At 58.9% G+C, this 21,433-nt stretch overlaps 1 protein-coding gene across 1 annotated transcript in view; it reads right to left on the reverse strand.

Annotated features, from left to right (window-relative positions):
• The window catches only part of COL15A1 (collagen type XV alpha 1 chain), a 109,770-nt gene that overhangs the window by 39,704 nt on the left and 48,633 nt on the right, over positions 1-21,433 (reverse strand). The window contains exons 6-16 of the mRNA XM_058302620.1: positions 20,535-20,679; positions 17,583-17,695; positions 15,222-15,380; positions 13,919-14,080; positions 11,442-11,561; positions 10,421-10,564; positions 7,279-7,332; positions 5,839-5,898; positions 4,470-4,580; positions 3,415-3,540; positions 2,901-2,963 (exon numbers count right to left, since the gene is read on the reverse strand). Coding sequence (XP_058158603.1) covers positions 2,901-2,963; positions 3,415-3,540; positions 4,470-4,580; positions 5,839-5,898; positions 7,279-7,332; positions 10,421-10,564; positions 11,442-11,561; positions 13,919-14,080; positions 15,222-15,380; positions 17,583-17,695; positions 20,535-20,679 — 1,257 coding nt within the window. The remainder of the gene's footprint in view (positions 1-2,900; positions 2,964-3,414; positions 3,541-4,469; positions 4,581-5,838; positions 5,899-7,278; positions 7,333-10,420; positions 10,565-11,441; positions 11,562-13,918; positions 14,081-15,221; positions 15,381-17,582; positions 17,696-20,534; positions 20,680-21,433) is intronic.

Below are 21,433 nucleotides of genomic sequence, written 5' to 3' on the forward strand. Positions count from 1 at the left end.
TTTTAAAGCAAGTATCTTGGGCAAGTTTTCCCTCAAGCTTTCCTGGTGCAAAGTCCAAGTTCTGCTGGAGTCTGATCAGAAAGCACCGTATGCGTGCAGTGCCACGACTTGGGATTCAAGGCAAATTTCAGGAAAAAGTGAACCACAGCACGTGATTTCCTCCAGCCATTAACCTGTGCGAGCCGGGGGCCGGGTCTCTGAGCTGCTGTGGAGTGCGTTGCGGTGTGTGTGGAGGCGTGTGCGCGAGCAGGCGTGTGCGAGAGGGTACATGTGTGCGCAGGGGTGCGTGGAGGCATGAGTGCATGAGTGTGTGCACGTGGGTGTGTGTGCGTGGAGGCATGTGTGCATGGGTGTGTGGAGGGTGTGTGCGTGTGTGCATGGAGGTGTGCGTGGAGGCGTGTGTGCGTGTGCATGGGTGTGTGTGGAGGGTGTGTGTGTGAGTATGCACCGGTGTTGGGAGGTGTGTGCGTGTGGAGGCGAGACAGGGATGGAAGAGGAGGGGGCAGGGCACGTAGCGAGATGAGTGCAGGTCTGTGATGCTTCCTGCAAAATTTAATTTCTCGTGAAAGAGTTGGTTCATGTCAAAGGAGTTCGGCAAAGCTTGACAATCGTCTTTTTTCCTTTTTCTGGAAATGGAGCTTTCCAGGAAAATCGCGTTGCTGCTGCAATGAAGGTAAACACACCTGAGAGCTGACGGAAACTGGAAATTCAGTTCCCTGAAGATGACGATGTGTAGGGAGTAGCATTCCCCATGTTTTCACCCAGCTGGGGTAAGCGCCTCTCCCCTCCCGGCTGGGAGGGGCCCCCTCCTCGGAAATCCGGGGACGCCTGCTGGCCGCCCTCCCGCAGGAGGACTCCTGAGTGTCCCCTTTTACAGACAAAGCTGGTCTCATCAGCCAGGCTGAGAACATGCCCTGGGGGTGGACGCCGTGTCCCCTTCCCCACAGACACCCCCCTATAACACACCGCCTGCCCCAGCGCGGGCTCACAGACGGGGAGCCCCTGAGGATGAAGGCACATGAGAGGCCAGAACCTGCGGTCAAACAGCGGGGTCATGCCAGAGGTGCCCCTCAGTCATCCAGCGCTAGGTCCTGAGGACACAGAGGCAGGACCACGTGGCCCCGGCTGTCGGTGTGGGGTCTCTTACAGGCTGAATTGTGTCCCCCAAAAAGATATTTTGAAGTCCTACCCCCAGCGCTGCAGAGTGGGACCTTACATGGACACCGGGGTGCTCCCGAGGGGGTAGGGAGGTGAGGACGAGGCCCACAGGAGGAGGGCGCCTGGTGTCCTCAGAAGAGGAAACTTAGACGTGGACACAGGGATGGGCAGGAGCGGGCCCCGTGATGGCTGAGACAGACAGCACCGTGAACCAGTGGCCGTGAGAGGCCTGGGACGGTCCTTCCCTCCAGCGCTTGGAGGGGCGCGGCCCGTTTCAGACAACATTTTGTTGAGTAAAAACAAGCCAGAGGGAAGCAGACGTGGCTCAACTGATAGAGCATCCGCCTACCACATGGGAGGCCCAGAGTTTGAACCCAGGGCCTCCTGACGCATGTGGAGCTGGCCCACGTGCAGTGCTGATGCGCACAAGGAGTGCCGTGCCAAGCAGCGGTGTCCCCCATGTAGGGGAGCCCCACGCGCAAGGAGTGCACCCCCCAAAGGAGAGCCGCCCCACGTGAAAAAAGCGCAGCCTATTCAGGAGTGGGGCTGCACACGGAGAGCTGACAGAACAAGATGACACAACAACAAAGAGACACCGTTTCCCAGTGCCAGTGGATAATGCAAGTGGACACAGAAGAACACGCAGTGAATGGACAGAGAGAGCAGACAAGGGAGGAAGGGGAGAGATACAAATAAAACAAATCTTTTTTAAAAAAGCAAACAAAAAAAAACCAAGCCAGATAAGGAATGGGTGTAGCTCAGTGGTTGAGCGCCTGCCTCCCATATACGAGGTCCTGGGTTCAACCCCAGTTCCTCCTAAAAAAAAAAAATTAAAAATAAAAAAAGCCAGATACAAAAGGACAAGTATTGCAGGTTTTCCCTTAATATGAAATACCTAGAAGTTATAAGTTCATAGATACAAAAAGCCAATTAGGGCTCACCAGGGGCTGGGGACAGCGGGGGGAATGGGGAGTATTGCTTCACAGATGCAGAGTTCCTATTTGGGGTGACAGAGAAGTTTCAGTATTGGTTGGATGGCGGCGATGGTGGCACATCGTGACTGTAATTGATATGATGGCTGTACCATGTAAGTGGCGAAATGGGAAAATGTGTGTTGTGTGTGTGTGTGTTTATCATATATTATATATGATAAAGAGCCAGGGACAGCTTCCCGTGCCTGAACTGGGCCTTGGAGGACGTGCCAGGCAGAAATAGCCACGTGCAAGGACCAGCAGCTGGCAAAGAACTAGGGCAGCATTTTGGCAGGACCGGCTCCCTGCAGGGGACGCAGCTGGAGGAGAAGCTACAGAGGTGCAGGGGGCCCCCGGGCAGTGACTGGTGGGTAAAGGCAGAGGGGCGGAGGGCCACTTGTGGGTGGAGAGAATGGGGTACCCACAGGGAGCCTGATGTCCCAGGGGGCGAGAGGAGGGGCCCGGTGGAGAGAGAGGCCCCAGCGGGCGTCGTGGCCTCGGCCGGTGGTGGCGGGAAGGGGAGAGGAGGGGGCTCCTTTCCGAGGCCAGGTGCCTGGGTCGGTGGCAGTGCCATTCGCTGGAGCCAGGGACTCCCAGGAGTGGGTGGGGAAGGGGCTGCGCTCAGCCTTGGGCATGACGAGCCTGGCCCCGGGGCCACCCCGGAGTCGGGGGTCTGGTGGCATTCCGTGAGGAGGCCAGGTCAGCCTTAGCGGTTGAGGCAGGAAGTGCAGGCCTGGGGGCTCACAGAGGCCAGACCCCCCCTTCCCGTACCTTCTGCCCTTTCATCCCAGGGAGGCCAGAGGCTCCGTCGAGTCCGGGCTGTCCCTCAGGGCCCTGGGAAGAAGCAACAAGGACCCTCAGCCCAGGACGCGCCTGGTGAGGACAGCCAACCCGCCCTCGCTGGACGGGACAAGCAGGGCAGGGAGGGCCCGGCGGGGCCAAGGCAGGCCAGTCCCCGGGGGGTGGGCTCTGGGGCGGGGTGCCTGGGGACAAGGTGCAGGGCGCTCTGGTCCCATTTTCCCCTCTGGGGGACAGTCGGGGGGGGCAACTGGAGGGTGCCCGGGCCCCCAGCTCGGAGGTCTCTCCCAGCCTGCGCATCCTCGGCTGGCCCAGCTGAGGCAGCAGACGCGCTTTCCACCTGCCGCTGTCCTTGGCGGCTGCTGGCTGTTCCCTCCCCATCGTGAGCCTTAGCGCGGGGGTTCTGCGTCTGTGCCCCCCTCCTTGGCTCCAGGAAGCCCCGGGGCCACGGGGGGCGGGCAGGAGAAGGCGTCACATCGGAGCTCACCGGGGGCCCGGGCTCCCCAGCAGCTCCGTCCTCTCCAGGAGGCCCAGGGGGGCCCACGAAAGCATCCGCTCCCGGCCTGCCGGGAATCCCAGGTGAGCCAGGCGGGCCCGGGGGGCCTGGGGGACCCTGAAAAACAGACACTGTTAGAAACAGGTGGGCATAAACGTGCATGTCTCCCCAACCCGTACGGGCGGGACTGGCATCTCCATTCTGCAGGTGGGGAAACTGAGGCTCGGCGAGATGCCGTGGGGTGCTCCAGGGCACAGGTGCACACAGCTGGTCAGCAGGGGAGCTGGGATTTGAGTCCAGGTCTCAGCAACCCTTCGGTCACGTTTTCTCCTAGGATGTGTGGACAACAAAAACCCAACTCGGGGCTCTAGCCAATTTCGTTTTTCTGGTTAACTGAGGCTTCCACCAAACTCCGAAGCTGCCGGGCATTTGAACCCTTGTTAAAACTCTTCCTGGGCTGTGTGAGTCTGTGCAGCCTCCGAGTGGGTGGGCTGATCCCACCTGCACGCACCACACATTTGACTCCCGACGCCCTGGGGAGGGTGTTCCCACCCAGCCCCAGCACGAGGGGCGCCCAGGGGAGCCCTGCAGCTGCGGGTTCAGAGCGCGCTTGGAGGAAGGGCTGGAGATGGGGTTGGGGTGCTGGGGGCGGCAGGGCCCTTCCAGGGGCCATCTGGAGGGGAGCCGCAAGCACCCCAGCTTCAGGGAGGAGGCCAGGGGAGCCAGGCAGTCTGCAAGAGGAGAGGAGCCTGGAGAAGCGCTGGAAGCCGCAGTGTGGAAAGCGGCACAGAGCCAAGAGCGGCCCGTCCGCCCCGTGGGGAAGGAAGGTGGAGAAGGAGGAGAGGCGCTTCCGAAAACGAGCCTGGATTCATGGGCGCATAAAACAAAACTCACGCAAGTGGAGGCAAAGTCCGAGGAAGCCCCAGGCCCCAGCGCCGGCCGCCGCCGTGACCACTGGCAGCCAGCGGGGTGCCACCTGTGACCCGCGGCCAGGGCGTCCTGGCGCCAGGCCGCATCTCACCTTCAACAGAGGAAACCACACTCACCCTCAGGAGGTCCTGGCCGGGTCCCAGGCCACCGGAGCCCACGTCCAAGCCGGAGCCCAAGTCCGAGCCCGAGCTCCAGCCCAGGCCGGAGCCCTCCACCTCCGCGCCCACCTGGGGAGAGAAAGCACCCCAGCTGGGTGTCGACGGCCATCGCCAGGGACAGCCAAGCCGCCCGGAGCGGCTCCTGTCCTGCAGCCCAGCAGCTCCTGCCCCAGCTTTCCTTCCGGACTCCTCTCCCCTCCCTCCAGGGCTCCCCTCCTCCCTGGCTGCCCCCCAGGCGCCAGTGCAGGACACACCCCAGGCTTTGAGCGCCCTGGTCTCCCTCCCTGCCTCCTGGGCCCCATGCACCCATGGTCCCCCACCCCATTTCCGGGAGGAATTCATCACCGCCTCCTCTGTAGGGGTCCCCATTTGGCGAGGCGACTGCCTGGCGTGAAGCTTAGTTGTGCATGTGCCCATCAGCCCCTCTAGATGAGGGGGGCCCGACACTGAGACACACTGGGGCCCCCCGGCCAGCACGAGGCCAGGCGCCAAGGAGTCACCGAGAGGAAAAGGAAAGTTCTGAACCATCTCGCTGCTACCTAATTCATGGAGCCAGGAGCCAGTGAGGACGAGTGCAATCACTGCCCACGTGTGTGTGTGTGCGCCTCTGTGTGCATGCGTGCATTTGTGCGTCTGTGTACATGTGTATAAGTGCATATATGGGCTCATGTATGCATGTACCTATATGTGTATGCCTCTGTGTGTATGTATGTTAGAGCATGACTGTATGTGTTCATGTGTGTATGTGTGTATGTGCATGTACAAGAATCCGTATGTGTGTCTGCATGTCTCTGCATGGATGTGTGTGTGAATGCGTGTTTGTGTGTGTGTGTGCTGAGCGCCCGCTGTGAGGCTCCGAGGAGCTGCTGGTTTGGGGGTCAGAGCTAGGCTTGCAGAGGTCCCAGTAGGGTGTGCGGGTGGGAGGAAGGAGGGTGACACTGAGGACAGGAGAGCTGGAGGAGGGGACATCGCACAGCTGGGCTGGAGAGGCCTTGGGGACCCCTTGGGTGGGCTGGGGCCCACTCGAGGACGTGTCCCCACTTTCTCTCCTGGTGACCGGGTGGAGAGGGTGCCACGCTCAGAGACTGGGGGCCCAGGAGGAGGCCCGGGGGGGTGTGGTGGCTTGCAGGACCCCGAGGGCCATTCAGGTGCAGGCTAGAAACTGGGGTCAGTACATCCTGCTCCTGAGTGCACTGCAGATGCCAGAGCGGGGGGAGCCCCGAGACCCCACAGGACGGGCCGATGTGGAGAACCCCAGCCCGCGCTGGGCCTCGGCCCCCGGGCCCCTGCACGCTGTGGGTGGGGCCAGGCCAGCTGGGGGTCTTACCGTGGGTCCAGCAGGCCCGGCAGGTCCAGGGGGGCCAGGAAGCCCCTCCCCGGCATCACCCTGAAAAGAGCGGTGCGAGCGGTGAAGAGCTGGGCACCCCCCACCCCCTTTCCTTTCAATAGACACTGGAGGAGAGAAGAAAGGGACAGCCGAGGGGTACCTCGCCCACGCAGGGCCAGGGAACCCCGAGCTCCTGCCCACACTGGCGGGGTACAGGACGTGGTGAAAGGAAATGCCGGCGTGGGCACGCGCTGCACACCCGTCACCTAGGGTCCCCCAGCCCAGCAGGGCTCCAGGCCCCAGCCTCCCCTCTGAAGCCCACCGGCCCGGGGGCCTCTAAGGCCCCCTAGCCACCCTGAGGCCTCCCAGGACCAGAGGCTCCTCGAGGTGGGCGCTGGGCCCACGTCACCCCCAGGGCCCCGTGCCTGGCCCACAGCTGGTGCTCAGGAAATGCTTCTAGAATGACCCACGGGGAAGGAGGAGAGAAAAAGTGGCCTCGCGGGGCCTGCCCTCAGGCTGTCCAGGCAAATCAGGTGACAAAACGGACCGAGTCACCAAAAGGAGAGTGAAGTCCCCCAAAATGTGCAGGGTGACACCCCTCTCGGAGCCCCTGCTGCTCCCCAGAGCCCTGCTGGTACCTGGCGTCCACGGAGGTGCATGGAAGAGAGGGGGCAGGAAAGCCCTCCCAGGCCCCCACCCCGCCTCCCTACAAACCCCGCGGTGGACCCCGAAGGCGCCGAGGCCGGGACACCGTCACCCGGGGGAGGCGGGTGGGGCAGGGGGCCGGGGCTGGGGTGGGCTCGGAAGGGACGCGAGGCAGCAGAGCTGGGCCCGAGGCCAGAGCAGGCTCCCGGCAGGACCCCCCGGATGGGGACTCCCGGGGCGGGCCCCCTGGCACTAGTGCATCACCGGCTGACGCCTCAGTAGGAGAGTCCTGGTCGCTCCGTGGCGCCGGCCAGGACGGCATCCTCGTAAGCACCGCCCCATTTCCCCGCCTCCCCTGTGGGGGAGTCACCCCACCCCCATTTGACAGGTGAAGAAACTGAGGCCAAGACTAGCACCAGCTCCCCCGGCCACCACAGCGACCGAGCCGCCCGCGCAGGTCGTGTCCACCCCAGACTTCCCAGGAGGAAAGTGGGACAGAGCCTGAGCTCAGGCATGCAGCGCCAAGGTCAGGGGAACCTCCAGATACCAGATGGGGAAACCGAGGCCCGCGGGGGTCGAGGCCCTTGGCCGAGGTCACCCGGTGGTAAGGAGACTCGGCCGGCCGGGGCTGCCCGCCTGGCACGCACGGAACCCGAGGCCGTCTCGGCTGAGCCCGTCCTCTCCCCGCGTCTACCACCTCCTTGATCGGAAATGACGAAATTAGCCCCAAATCCAATGCCCAGGGCCACCGGGGGGGGGGGGGCACGAGTGCTCCAGAACTGTCACAACACGAACCTTTTCTCCTTTGGGCCCGGCCTGTCCTTTCATTCCCACACGTCCTCTTTGAGCCTAAAATAGGAAGATGTGGTTAAAACCTGGCCCGAATGCCCGACGTGAGCGGGGCCCGGGCAGGGATTAGGGGGTCCCCCTGCGCTCTCTGTGAGTATCTGCCAAACGATGGCAGGAGGGCCAAGGAATGTGACGTCACACCGATCTGATGGTTTTCTCTTTTACTGAAAGTGCTGCACCCTACAGATGAGAAAACAGGATTACCACGTGACCCAGCAAGGCCACTCCTGGGGGACACCCCAAAAGAACTGGAAGCAGGGGCTGGAGCAGCTCCAGGTACACCAGTGACACAGCAGCACGATTCACCACAGCCCAAAGGCGGGGAGCCACCTAAGGGCCTGCCAGCGGAGGAATCGATAAGCAAATGTGCACATCCCTGCAGCGGAAGGCTCTTCAGCCAGACAGCAGTTCTGATCCACGCTACAACATGCTGCACCCGAAACGCAGTATCCTGAGCGAAGTAAGCCAGGCATAGAAGGCCAAATACTGTGCGATTCCAGAACAGGCAAATTTGTAGACAGGAAGCAGAGGAGAGGTTACCAGACGTCAGGAGGCGGGAGCTATTGCTCAATGGGCGCAGTGTTTCTGTTTGAGTGATGAAAGATTTTGGACATAGATACTAGTGATGGTTACACAATATTGTGACTGTAATAAGTGCTCCTGAATTGCATATCTACAGTGATTAAAATGGCAAATTTTATATTATACATATAGTTTAGCACAATAAACATTTTTAAAATAGTACTTCATTTTAAAGAGAACGCTCTTCAAGTATTCTCTAAAAAATTCCAATACACAGTCTGTCCTTAGAAATGGAATCACCTCGTTGGACAACTGGCAACACTGGGCTTTGCTGACCAGCTAGTGTCTGAAGAGGGGCGGACAGGAACAGTGCCAAGGATGAGGGCAGAAAGTTCAGAGACCAAAGCTCTCGACTCCTCGGGAGCGGTGTGACCTCGAGCAAAGCCCTGCCCCTCTCGGAGCCTCACCGCATCCCCCAAGATCTGTTCCAGTCCTACCCCATAACTGTGAATGGAAACTTATTTGGAAATAGGGTCCCTGCAAATGAATTAGTTACATTAAACGAGGTTCTGCTCGTTGACAGGGCCGGCAAGGTAAGAAGGGAGTGGCTGCGTGCCAGGAGGCAGAGCTGCACCTTCTGGCCGGAAAACAGTGAGCTGGGTTCAAGGGGGCACGGCCCTGCCCCACCTGGCTGTGGACTTCAGGCTTCTGAGCGGGCAGAACACACCTTTTTTTGTTTAAAGCCACCCAGTTGTGGTGATGTGTTGCAGCAGCCACCAGAAATGAATAACTCTTCGAGCTTTTTTTTCGCTTTAAATCTCATTGTAAGTCATGGGCTCCCATGGCGGAACATGACAAAACGTACTAAGAACCCAGCAACCATCCTCAGTTTCATCACTGTGAGGCAACAATTGTTAACAGAGTATTTCCTTCCAGTGGTTTAAAAATTTTCCCCCTTCTAGTACATATTTTTTACATAATAAAGGCCATATAATATGCTCAAGCTTATGACTGGCTTTTTTCACTTCATATTTTATGGGAAGCATTTTCTTCCATCATTAAATACTCCTAATAAATATTATTTAATGGCTGCATAGTATTCCATTGTCTGAATATACTTTAATTTGATCAATCCCCTACTGTTAGCTGGTTTAATCATGCCCAATTTTCCCTATTATACACAATACTGAGATTAACATCCTGTACACAAAGCCTTTTTACAAATTAGATTATCCCCTTTAGCATCAGTTCCTAGAAAAGATGTTTCTGGGCCAACAATACGCAGTGTTTAAGGATATCAACGCATGTCAACAGAGTTTTCCAAAAAGAGCAAAACCTGCCTCCACTCCACCAGCACTGCCCTCACCAAGCACCAATTTCTCCAAGCAGAAAATGGAAAAGATCTGAAGACAACGGACCCAGATTCTTCAACAAATAAATGGCAAAATGAAAACAGAAAGTGGGAGACAATCACAGATGAGAGAAGATTTAAGAGCCATATCCACCAAATGCAATAGGTAGACCTTGTCTGGATTCAGATTCAACTGTAAAAAGGTATTGTTTTTGTTCTTTTGTTTCCATTTTTTTTAATAATCAGGGCCTTAGATGACACAAAGGAGCCAATATTCCTTTTGTTAGATGGATAATGAATGACCTTGTGGCTACAGAGAATAAAAGGTTCCAGACCAATCTATTAGCAATACCCATTAATGTCCTAACGAGCTGAAGGACAGGATGTTTGGGATTTGTTTTAAAATAGGCCACCCCACCCCCTAAACAACCCCCCCATCCAGGCCAGTCCCAGAGCGCTGTAGCCGACAGACCACGTGCCAGTAGCTCGAGTCGTGGCTTTCAAACGGGCATGATGCAGTATCCCTCGGGGAACTGGACAGGCAGGTAAATATTTTCCTGTAAAAGCATTTGAAGAGCAGTGCCATTTCCTGGTCCACGCAAACCCCCCCTGAGAACCCCCTCTTGCTTGTTCCTCAAGTTCAAAGGCACAGCACGGGCCAGCGACAAGCACCTGGGCGTGCCCCCTGGTCTGCTCTCACCGTGCACTCTGTCACTTGGCTTTACGGTGACCTTCTTTCACAGACAAGGAAGCCGAAGCCCAGAGAAATGGCAGGCTTTGCTTAAGGTCACCAGCTGCAGCCCCAGAGTCACAGCGGCTCGTGCTGGATGGGACTTAAAGGTCACTCCACACACACACCCCGGACGCTCCGGCTCCTCTCCAGCCCGGCCAAGTCTTCCAGGCAGTCACGCCTCCACACCACGACATTTCAAGATGACCCTTGGGTCTTTGGACAGACCTGCCCGTGAGCACATTCTCCCTTCCAGGAAAGAAGCGGCCTCTTGGCGACACGAAAGCAGGCCCCCCGGACTCCTGCCTCTCACCCTGCTATAAACTGCAGCCTCGTGGCTCGTTTCCCAGGCTGGAGGCCCCCATGCCCCCACGCTGGGCAAGCCCACCTCGGCGAAAGCCGCGTAAGGTGCCGCCACAGCCCGGCTTCTCCCTCGCCCCTGCCAGGTGTGCCGAGACACGCCTTGACGCCCTCACGCCACTTACCGGAGTGACTCGTCTCTCCGCCGCCGCCGTGGGTGCGGGGAGCGGCAGCCTCTCGGGGGGGACCCCACCGGCCTCTCCCTTCCCCGCTGTGGTGAGCAGCGCCTCCATTGTGGCCGACGACGACCCTTCTTCGTCGCCAGGACCCTGAAAACAAAACCAGGGCGAGGAATCGCATGCCCTGGCCTGGAAGAGACACGGCCGGGGCTGGGGGGGATTTTGGTCACTGCCGTGTCCGGCGCCGGGCCGAGCTCAGGACCCTTTCTTACGCAGGGACTTCTGTACCCCCAACACCATCCCCAAGCCCCAGACTTGGTCCCTTCGGAAGCAGCATCACCTCCTAGTGGTGGGGGAAGCCCCCTGTCCCCCGCAAGCCCTTCCAGCTTTTTGGGCCACTCGCCTCTGAGCCTGGTTCTTCTTGGATGAAGCGAGGGGGTAGCGGTGTTGGGACAAAAAAACAAAACCCAACCCATTTCCTGGTGTTCCGGGGAGAACTGCATCCCCTAAAAAGCCAAGTCCAACCAGTCCCATGACTTGAAGCCGTTCTATAAACAGGACCTCTGGGGACGGGGTCAGAAGACCTGGGGCCACTCAGGAGCGGGGGTCCTCGTCCAACGTGCCGGCGTCCGCCCAAGGACAGGACACCTGGACACAGGAGCCGGCCGAGTGTGCGGGCAGAGACCCGGGGAGGCAGCAAGTCAAGCAGCACAGCGACAGGCCCCCAAACCGAGGAAAGAGGGGCACGGCAGATCCCCCCAAGAGGGAGGGCGGCTGTGCCGACACCCATCCTGGACTTCTGAGCCGCTGATGGAGCCACTTCGTGGGTGCTGCTTTATTTCAGCAGCCCCAGCCACCGAGGCCCCGGCACCCCCGTCCCGCCCCCTCCTAGGGCTGGCGCCCCCAGCCCCGCACCCGCGGCGAAGCCCAAGTGCATGACTTGGCCGTGGCCGCGCCAGCCCGGAGGCCGCCCTCTCTCTCCCGCGCGAGCCGGGCCGAGGCTGCAAGGCTGCCGGACGACACTCACGGAAGTGACCCCTCGGGGCGCCACCGTGGGCGTGGGGGGGGCCGGCCCCTCCGTGGGGACGCTGCCCACCTCCTCTTCCTCCGTAGTGCCCAGGGCCACCTCCCTCGCCGCTGCTGGATCCTGGAACGAGACCGAAAAGGGCATGGGGGGGCCGCGCCCCTTCACAGCGCGCTGGTCCGCTGCGGCGAGGTCGCGGGGCCACCTCTCCAGCTCCCTTCCCTCTGCTCCTTCAAGACCAAGACTCATCTGGAACGCCAGGGGACTGGGGCACCTCTCAGCTTGGACACCCCCGCGGACCCCCTGCATCTCCTCTCATCTCCGCCAACGGCTTCTCGGGCCTGAGCTTGCACACCTCCTGGGACTGGGAGCTCAGCCCCTGCAGAGGAAGCCCTTCTGTTTTCAGACAGGGCTGCTCAGCAAGTCCTGGTTTCTACTAAGCTAAGACTTGGTGGAATGGGAGCTGACCACTGGCTTTCTCACCCTGCGGGAAGTGATTGGGCTTTAAAGAAGAAAAAAGAGGAGGAGAGGGAAGGAGAAGAGGGAGGGGAGGAGGAAGAGAAGGGGGCGAGGGGACGGGTAGTGGGATAGGAGACAAGGAAGGGGAGAAGAGGAACAAAAGAAGACAAAGACAAAGAATATTGAGAAGAAGGAGGAGGGAAGGAGGAGGAGGAGGAGACCAAGCACGGCGGCAGCCGCTTGCTGCGTTGAAATAGCCCATTCGACCGTCCCGCAGCCTGGCGCCGGCTGAGAGGCCAGTGCACGCCGCGCCTGCTACGAGGCCCCCTGGACGGATGTGAGACGGCAAGCAGAGGTGGCCGAGAGGGAGGTCCCTCTGTGTGAAGGCCTGGGGACCCCCCACCCATCCCCTTAGGAAATGCTTGCGGAGGGCCCACCCAGGCTGGGGGTGAAGAGCCACCAGACAACGAGGCTCCTGGCACCCTGCCCTCCCGAAGTTCAGCCTGGCGGGAAGCCAGACGTGCCCTGTTACAGGTGACAGAAGTCGCGTGGGTAGATTGGGAGGCAAGGAGGAAAGAGGCATGTTCTAGAAACAGGAAGAAGGTCCACGAGGCTGGAGCGCTGGGAGCGGGGAGAGAGCGGCCCCGATGGGGAGGTCAGGGCACCACGGGACGCGCCAAGCAGAGGGCGGACACCCCGAGAGGAGCTGCCGGGGCGGAGGCAGGCCCAGGGCGCTGACCACGGAGAAGGGCTCGGGGCCGGGCAGGACGGGGGAGGGGGGAGGAGGGGGGAGGACCCTGGATGGGGCACCCGGGAGGTGGGCCCTCCACGCGGTGGAAGTGCTTTGGGCCGTGCGGGACTCAGCTGGAAGGCCTTCCGGAGCATCCGTGATGGGAACGGATCACCAAACACCCTGCAGAGCTCGCGTCCAGCCTTCGGGAGCCGGGAAGAGCGCCTGAGCCTGCGGGCAGGGGCTGCCCTGGGGCCTGCCCGGGACCACCCGCGCTCCGACAGCCCAGTGCTCGCGCCCACAAACAGGCGGCGGGGGCTCCTTCCAGGTGGCCACCCGGCTGGGCTCAGGGGCCGGCTGTTTGGTCAAATGCGGGCCTAGATGTCGCTGGGGAGGCATTTTGCAGCTGGGATCGGCATCGACCACAGTCGACTGGAGCACAGGAGATGACCCTCTGGAACCTGGGTGGGCCTCCTCCAATCAGCTGAAAGCCTAAGGGCAAAACCGAGCTTTCCCAAAGGAGCCGTTCTGCTCAGCCTGCAGCACCAGATCCCGCCTGCGTCTCCAGTCTGCCCTGCAGACTTATTTTATTTTTATTTCTCTCCCCTTCCCCACCCCACTTGTCTGCTCTCTGTGTCCACTCGTGTGTGTTCTTCTGTATCCACTTGATTCTTGTCAGCGGCACCCAGAGTGTGTCTCTTTTTGTTGCGTCATCTTGCTGTGTCAGCTCTCCCTTTGTGCGGCACCACTCCTGGATAGGCTGCGCTTATTTCCGTGCAGGACAGCTCTCCTTATGGGGAGCACTTCTTGCGCATGGGGCTCCCCTATGCGGGGGACACCCCTACGTGGCACGGCACTCCTTGGGCGCATCAGCACTGCACATGGGCCAGCTCCACACGGGTCAAGGAGGCCCTGGGTTTGAACCTTGGACCTCCCATGGGGTAGGCGGACGCCCTAAGCGCTGGGCCAAGTCCGCTTCCCCGTGCAGACTTTAGAATCACCAGCCCCCACGGGAGCGTGAGCCAGTTCCTTAAAATAAAACTTGCAGGAGATGCAGGACACAGACCTCCTCCCACTGTCTGGAGCACGCTGGCAGGTGCGCAGCTGGCCCCGCGGACTCCCTCCCACCTCTGGCTCACCCAGCTCCCCACGGCCTCTGGGGCTTGGCCAGTCCAGCCCTGAGTGAGTGTTTGGTCAGAGCGGTGGCTCCAGACAGGCTGGACAGAATGAAGACTTGCCCTCTTGGATGCTCAGCCTCGACCTCAGCCTTCTAGCACTTTCCACCCCTTACCAGAGTGGCCTCTTGCCCGGGGTTCTCGGTGGACGTGGCAAGGTCCGGTCCTCCAGTGGTCACACTGCTGGCCTCCTCCTCCCCAGCGGTGCTGACGGGCACCTCGGCTTCCTCTGCTGCAGTGGCTGCTGTTGCTCCTAAACCTTCATCATCATCTGGCCCCTGGAAGGACAGACATCAGAGGCCGCATTGCTGGGCCCAGGACCTGGAGCCACCGTGCCCGGGGCTGGGGACAGCAGAGGGCACATCCAGGACCTGGCCCGACATGCTGTCTGCCGGCTCAGACACCTGGACACTCTGACACCACCCCCGGTGGGAGCCCCCATCTGGCATCCCACCAGGTGGTCCGTCCAGCTCCTCCCATCAACCCCAAGGGGCGTGGTGCTCACCAGCAGCCCCTCCCCCAGCTCCTCCCGAGAGCAGGATGTGGCTGAGTGCTCATATCACTTTGCTGGGACAAGAGCCCAGGCCCTCGGACCTCAGCTTCCTGTAGAGGGGTCGTCTCTCTATCCTCGACAACCGTGTCCTCGTCTCACTCTCTGCTAGCCAGGCACAATCCAGTTCTACTGCTCTCCCCAAGGTCACTAACAGTCAACACTACAGACCCTACAGACACTTTCCAGCTGACTCCCTGGAGCTCTGGGCAGCACCCAGCAGTGCGGCCCTCACATGAGCTCCTTCCAGCCTGGACCACGGCCACAGCCTCATCACCTGCCTCCAGGTGTGCTGCCCCCATCGCTTCTCCTCCTGGCAGTCAGGGCAAGCTTCCTAGAAGTCTCCTCCAGCTACGCCTCTTGAGGCTGTCACCCTCCAGGGGCTCCCCAACGCTGCTGAACACTCTTGTCGCAGCACCCCAGGCCCTCGAGGGCCTTAGAGGCCGCTCTGGCCCCCTCTCTCCTGCGCACACACATCGTCCCCCGTGCAGGTCTCTGGGCCGCTGCTCCTGCCACGCCCCCCTGGCACACCTGTCCAGCTCCACCTGCCCCTCTGGCCCTCCACCTCCACGGCCTTTCCTCAGGAAGGGTCCTTGACCCCACTCGGGGTTCTGTGCCCTGCTCTGTGCTTCCTGTCCCCCACAGCCATGCTCACCCCTCCAATGGGTTTGTGTGTCGCCACAAGAGCCCCATGGCCTATCACCACCACCCCCACGACCCAGCCCGGCAGTGCCACCTGCATCCACGACTGAGTCGGCTGGCGCTCAGCTCTCGCCTGCATTTTGCAGACAGATGAGGAAGGACATGACAGAAGATACCCTGCACCCCGCCGGAAGCAGGTGGAGCGGAGACGTCCCGGTGCTACTTACAGGTGTGGCCGCTTCCCCGGAGCTCTCCATGGGCGTGGTGAGGGACGGACCCCCGGGGACCCCACTGCTGGCCGCTGCCCCCCTGGCAGTGCTGACGGGCGCCTTGGCTTCCTCCGCTGCTGCCGCCGTTGCTGCTAAACCTTCTTCAGCATGTGGACCCTGAAAGCAGAGACCTCAGAGGGATCCCAGCACGGGCCCACGGCCCCAGGCCACGTGCCTGTGGCTGCACAGGACAGACAGCAGGCCCCCCAGCAGCGCGTATTTCTCTAGCCCCTTTATCTCAAAGCACTTTCACATCTGTGACTTCGCTCCCACCCCACCAGAGACACAGAATTCCAGAATCCCAGGGAGAGGGGAGGCCACCAAGCACCGATGCCTGGCATTGGATTCCAAGCCTGTTTGCACACTGCAGTGACGGGGAGATCTCTGCCTCGAGCCAGTATGTTCCAGGACCAGACGCTTCTATCTAGACATGCCCACCTCCCTGTGACCTCTCTGAAGTGCCACCAGAAGCCAGAAGGACAAGCCAAATGACTTTGCAGCACACCACTGCTTCCTCTTTTACTCTGTGACTCAGTTTTCTCTGGGAAACACACAAGCAGATTTCCTGAAGGTTACACAGTGATTGGGGAAGTAGAAAAAGAGAGTGTCCTTGGCTGCTGGTGTCACCAAACTGAGTAAGTTTTTTTTTTGGTTTTGTTTCAATTTGCAAAAAGTAGTTCCTTTGGATACTAAAATACTTGAGAGATCAAAGTGAGACAGATTTCCTTGCTGCAAGACTTCTCAGAGCCTTTAGTAAGAGGAATAAAGAGTATAGCATTTGACAAACTTATTTGACCACAGAACCTTTTTTTTCATGTAGTCTTTTAAGTGCTGGCAGAATTATTGCCCCCCCAAAACAGAAAAAATGAAGTTGTGAGATGTTAAAATGAGATTCTTTCTGACTCGACTACAGTTGAAACCCCAAAGGACACGTACAGTCCCAGAGGCACCAAAGAATGCCCCATTCTAAAAAGAGGAGCCAGACCTTGTACGTGGACATGCGAAGAAGGGAAGCTGGCTCTACCAGCATTAGCCCCACCTACCTCCAGGCTGTATAAAACAGATAAAGAAGTAAAGAACTCATTCCGGTTGATGGTTGGAGCATAAGAATTCCTCTGGAGAGAATTTTTAGGGTCATGGGGCTTTCCCCCTCCCTGCCACAAACCACTTCATGAGCTTGTTATGCATTCTTGGAATTTGGGAAACATGGGGTCTGGTGTCAGATTCTTTCCAGCGCAAGACAAAAGGCAAAAGCAGGGAGGCGCCCAGGTCCAGGAGAGAGAGAGAGAGAGAGGGAGAGAGAGAGAGAGAGAGAGAGAGAGATGGGGGCGGCCTGGTCCTGCAGTTGTTATTTTCCTGGAGAGAGTCAAGCCATGACCCTTGCAGAGGCAGCCAGCTAAAGTCACCTTGAAATCACCGCTGCCCCAAAGGACCACCAGAGGGTCAGGGGACCCACAGGCTGCGGGATGCCCAGGCGTAAGTTAAAAGCCAACAACAGACCCAGCACAAGGACCTCTGAGAATTGACAAAAGCCCCCACGAGAGAAAGTCCCAGCAGTCAGGCATCTTGCCTGCACAAGGAATCACAACTGACCAGGCCAGACCCTGCCCATGTTAGAAACAGCTGCGGTGGGAGCGGGTCACAGGGGAGAAGGAAGATCAAGTAATCAGAGGGGAAACCCTATCCCTGCACGGTTTCTGGTCAGAGTGAGAACGGGGAGAAGGTGGATGGGTATTTGGAGTTTCTGATGTTCTTCCGGACTGAGCTTTTAGAACACCCGTGAGAGTGACTGGGAGAGCAACGAGAGCTGGTGGCAGGTTCACGCTGGGGTGGGCGCGCTGATGCTGTGGCTTTTAGCAGGGGCCGTTGGGAGGAAACCATAGGGGCTTTAATTTTGCACCCCACTGCGTCTGACATTTCAAACACCGGCTTTGCAGGTGCCAAAGGCAATCACCAACTGCTGGACAACAGAGCAGACACCTGCGGTAGCTGCCTTGTCTCTAAGGGGCCGGGGGGCTGCGCATCTGCTTCTTTGCCGTTTGAGGGGGAGGGAGCGGGTACCCCATGAAGGAAGGGCGGCCCAGGCAGGGCGGGGGGAGCACTGTTCTCACGGCATCTCCTTCCCCGGTCCTGGGGTGTCCCTGGGGAGCCTCTGGGGCCCTGGGACGCCCCTGCTTCTGTACCCGAGGAGGAAGCCAGTCCCAATGCTCTTCAATTAAAACCCCTGTGATTTTCTGGGGTGGCCAGTAAAGGCTGCCCTCAAGTTTGAAATAAGCAAATTTACTACTGATCCATCAAATGAAACCTCCACCTACTTACCTTTTCTTCAGTGACATCAAAGAAGGCCCCATCCCCTGAGCCAAGGTCTGTTCCAGGGTCCCCATCCACGGAGGGAGACCCCTCCAGCGTGTCATTCAGGATCTCGCCAGACCCTGTGGGGAGAAGCAGGCATTCTGCAATGAATGGTTACTCTTTTTTTTTAAGGAGGTACAAGGGATTGAACCCAGAACCTTGTGCTTGGGAAGCAGGTGCTCAACCACCGAGCTAGGCTACTGCTCCTCCCTGTAATTCAAAAGCTATCCAGCTGGACAGTAAATTTATCCCCAACTCTTTCATAAACAGATCTGAGTGGTAATATCAGGTCTTCATATAGAAAATAAACATCGGTTCCCCTGACTGGCACATTTTGCCATCTCGAAAGAAAACGAGGTGTCTCTTTACCTATTGAGTGGAAAATAGGGACGGAGGACAATTTGCAGAGCGCACCACTGGTAAGGTGGCACTGCGTGGAGGTGCAGCCCATGGGGCTCTGGCACCCATCGCCTACCTTGTCAGTTGAGGGGGGTGAGAGCTTAGCAAGTCGCCCGCTCAGCACCCAGGTTGCTCGTCTACAAAAGGGGGTAATGATAATTCCTACCTCATAGGGTTTATATGAGAATTATGTCACAAGGATTAAATAAATCAAGGCAAAAAAATATATATATATATCAAGGGCTGCCCCTGTAAGCAATTGCTAAATGTCCGTGAGCTGTGTCTTCATATTCGTTAAAGAGAAAAAAGTGAGTATATGTGATTTATCGCCATTAAGTTTTATACACATACATGAATTAAATGACATAAATATAAATAATATACGTATATACATATATATGTATTTAACGTATTTTACTCCAGAGCCTCGGAGTGGAGGGAGCAGAGGGAACCCCGTTTTGTGGTTCCTCCAACGACGTGTTGGGTGAACTGTTAGCACAAGCACACATTCTTACTGCAATTTAAAAAACTAGTGGGGTCCTAAAGCAAAGAAGCACCAACAGGCACGTGCGCCCCTCTGCACCCGCCCCCTGCGAAGCAGCCGGCGCCCCCTGGGACCCCCGCACCACCCCTCCGCCACCCCCTGGCTGCCGCTCGCCGGGCCGGGAGGGGCGCCCACCCCGCGCGGTCGCCGTCCCGCTGTCCCGCTCCCACCCGCGCGTCCACACGCTGCTCGTGGCTGGGAGGGCCCTGTCCCGATGCCGGGACCTTGCTCACGCACGTCCCCACTTAGGGACAGTGTCAGGGGTGGCCCCTGAACTCTCCCGGGGACCCTGCGCTGCGGCCGTCAGCCCGGCCCGGACGCGCTGGCGCGCCCTCCCTGCTCTGACCACCAGGGGGTGCCGTGCGAGCAGCCGGCGGGCCCGCGGCCCGGGAGCGCCCGCCGCTGGGGGGAGGGACGTGGGGTGACACGGGGCGGGGGCCCCGACGGCCAGGGAAGCCTGGAACAAAGCTACTGGGGGGCTGTCCCCAGCCAGGCACAGGGCTTGGCATCCGAGCCCCTTCCCCTGCCACCTGGCGGTCCACCTAAGAGAGGAAAGGAGGGCGCCGGCCGCTCCCCTGGGGCCTTCTGTCTGCAGGGAAACCAGTTCGGCTGATCCTGGGGTGCCCGAGCTGTGCCGGCATCCGGGTACCAGCCTCCTTCGGCTCTCCCCTCCTTTGCACCCACGCCTCGGCCTAGGGAAGGTCCTCCCCTGGCACCCTGGCTGCCTCCTGCCCTGCCCAGGGATCCTGCCAGACCCCACGCCATCAGGAGATCAGCGCTCCCCAGCCCAAAACCACTGCCACTGCGCCGCCCTGGTCCCCCCCTCCACCAGGGCCGGATGGATATCACTCCCAGGGGACAGTGAGGCCACAGGCAATAGGTGCCCGCGCAGGGCGCCCAGGTCCCCGCTCTCCCCCGCAGGCCTTCCACCGCAAAACCCTGGCTCCTCAGCTTTGCCGTGAGACTTATTAAATCACGGCACATTTTTTCCCCTATTCAGTCCTGTATGCCATCTCCCTCCCATCGGCTCCCCAAGTGTGGTTTTTAAAATAACTTTCATTTACTGATGGCAGAAATAAAAACACTAAAGTACTATAGAAGACTTGAAGCACTCAGAGCAAATGAAAACCATCTTTAATCCTGCCACCCAGAGCTAACGGCGCACAACACTTTGGGGCATATGATTCTAACACACACGCACACACTGCTCTACAGCTATACATACGTGGATACAAACACATATAAAATTAGGGTGGCAGCACACCCACAGCAAGGTCATCGCCGGGCTACTCCTCAGGATCGCCCATTTCAGGCTGCACACGAGTGAAATATCACCGGCTCGACCAGGCCCTGGTGTGGGCGGTTTGAGTGGTTTTGGTGATTCGGAGCAGTGCGGCTGGGAGCCACCTTGTACCCACGTCGCCGTGCTCTGGCCTGGGCTGTAATTTCGGTCTGAAACGGCCATTCCTCTGATAAAGGCCCCAAAGCACAGGCCCACCTCAGGGTTCGGGCACCTGCCGAGCTGCCGTCCGGGCCTGGCGTCTGATCTCGGGGACTCCGCATTGATCAGCTGTGCCATGGGTGGGCACACCCCTTAGCCTTTCCCAGCACTGGTTTAATCATCTGTGAAATAGTGGCTAGTAACGGTGACTGGCACACAGCAGGTCTTTGAGCAACAGCAGTACACACAGTAGGTCTTCGATTGATAGCAGCAATCATTACAACTCTCCTGGTAAACCCCAGGCCTAGGATCTGGGGGTTAAAAGCTCAGGTTTCTGAGATCCAATGCCGGCTCTGCCATTTGGTAGCTCGTATGGCCTGGGGTAGGTTACTTAACTTCTCTCGATTTCCTTGCCTTGTCTGTAAAACCAAGACACGTCTAATTCCTTCCCTGAAGGTTAAAGGAGGCCCAGGCCTGGCACCCAGTAATCCCCCCATACAAGGGCCCCACGCTTGACGGGGCCCCAGGGACTTGCCTTGCTCAGGGCTGCCGCCCTGGCTGCCGCTCCAGTTGGCGGTCTCTGGCGTGCCCTCGGGTGCAGGCTCTCCGGAGAGCTCCGTGTCCTCAGGAGGCGATGGCATTGGAGGTGTGCTGATGGGTTCAACTTTTGCTTCATTAGGCTGAAGGGAGGAAACAAGACCCAAAGGATTTACTTGGTGGTAAAGCAGGGACACACAGCTCTGAATATTGTCAGAGAAAATAACATAACCAGAAAGGGCTCAGTAAGCCCAGAAGAAAGCCTGGACCCGCCTGTCAATCACTGGATTTTCCAGGGCCTGAAAGAGGGCATGTGAGAGGCAGCTGATGGAACGCGTGCCGTGTACAGCGAGACTGCTCATCTTGTCTGCAGGGCTTTGAGCACAGGGATACCTGCGTCTCAGGCCTGCCCAGGGAGGTGCTCTAGAAAGATCTGTCAGATGAGGGGATGAATGGATGAGCAACGGAGGAGCCCGGCCGCACTGGGTGAATGCTGTGCCAGTCCAGCCCAGTGCCCACGGACACCTCTGCCAGTGAGAGACGGGGATGGGACCTTCTAAGGAAGGTTTTCCAAAGCTGGTCAATGTCTTAACCAACTGTATCAACTAGGAAGGAACAAACCCCAAACAGCTGGAAACTGAGTCACAGAGAGGTGCAGAAAGAAGTTGAACTGTGGGGCCACATCACATCCCCCCTAGAGCAGGGTCCCAGGAGTGGCGCAGCAGACCCAAGGCTTACAGTGTTCAAACCGTCTCATCGCTTTCTGGGCTCACGGGGCTGAGGCATGAATGGGAGGATCCTGCCAACCGGCGGGGCTGGCGGGAGCAACAAACACACCTTTGTTTTATTAAGACACTAAGAGTTCAGGCTTCATTTGTTACTGCAGCAAATCCTGCC

The sequence above is a fragment of the Dasypus novemcinctus genome, chromosome 8 (assembly GCF_030445035.2).
Source record: "Dasypus novemcinctus isolate mDasNov1 chromosome 8, mDasNov1.1.hap2, whole genome shotgun sequence".
Classification (NCBI taxonomy): Eukaryota; Metazoa; Chordata; class Mammalia; order Cingulata; family Dasypodidae; genus Dasypus; species Dasypus novemcinctus.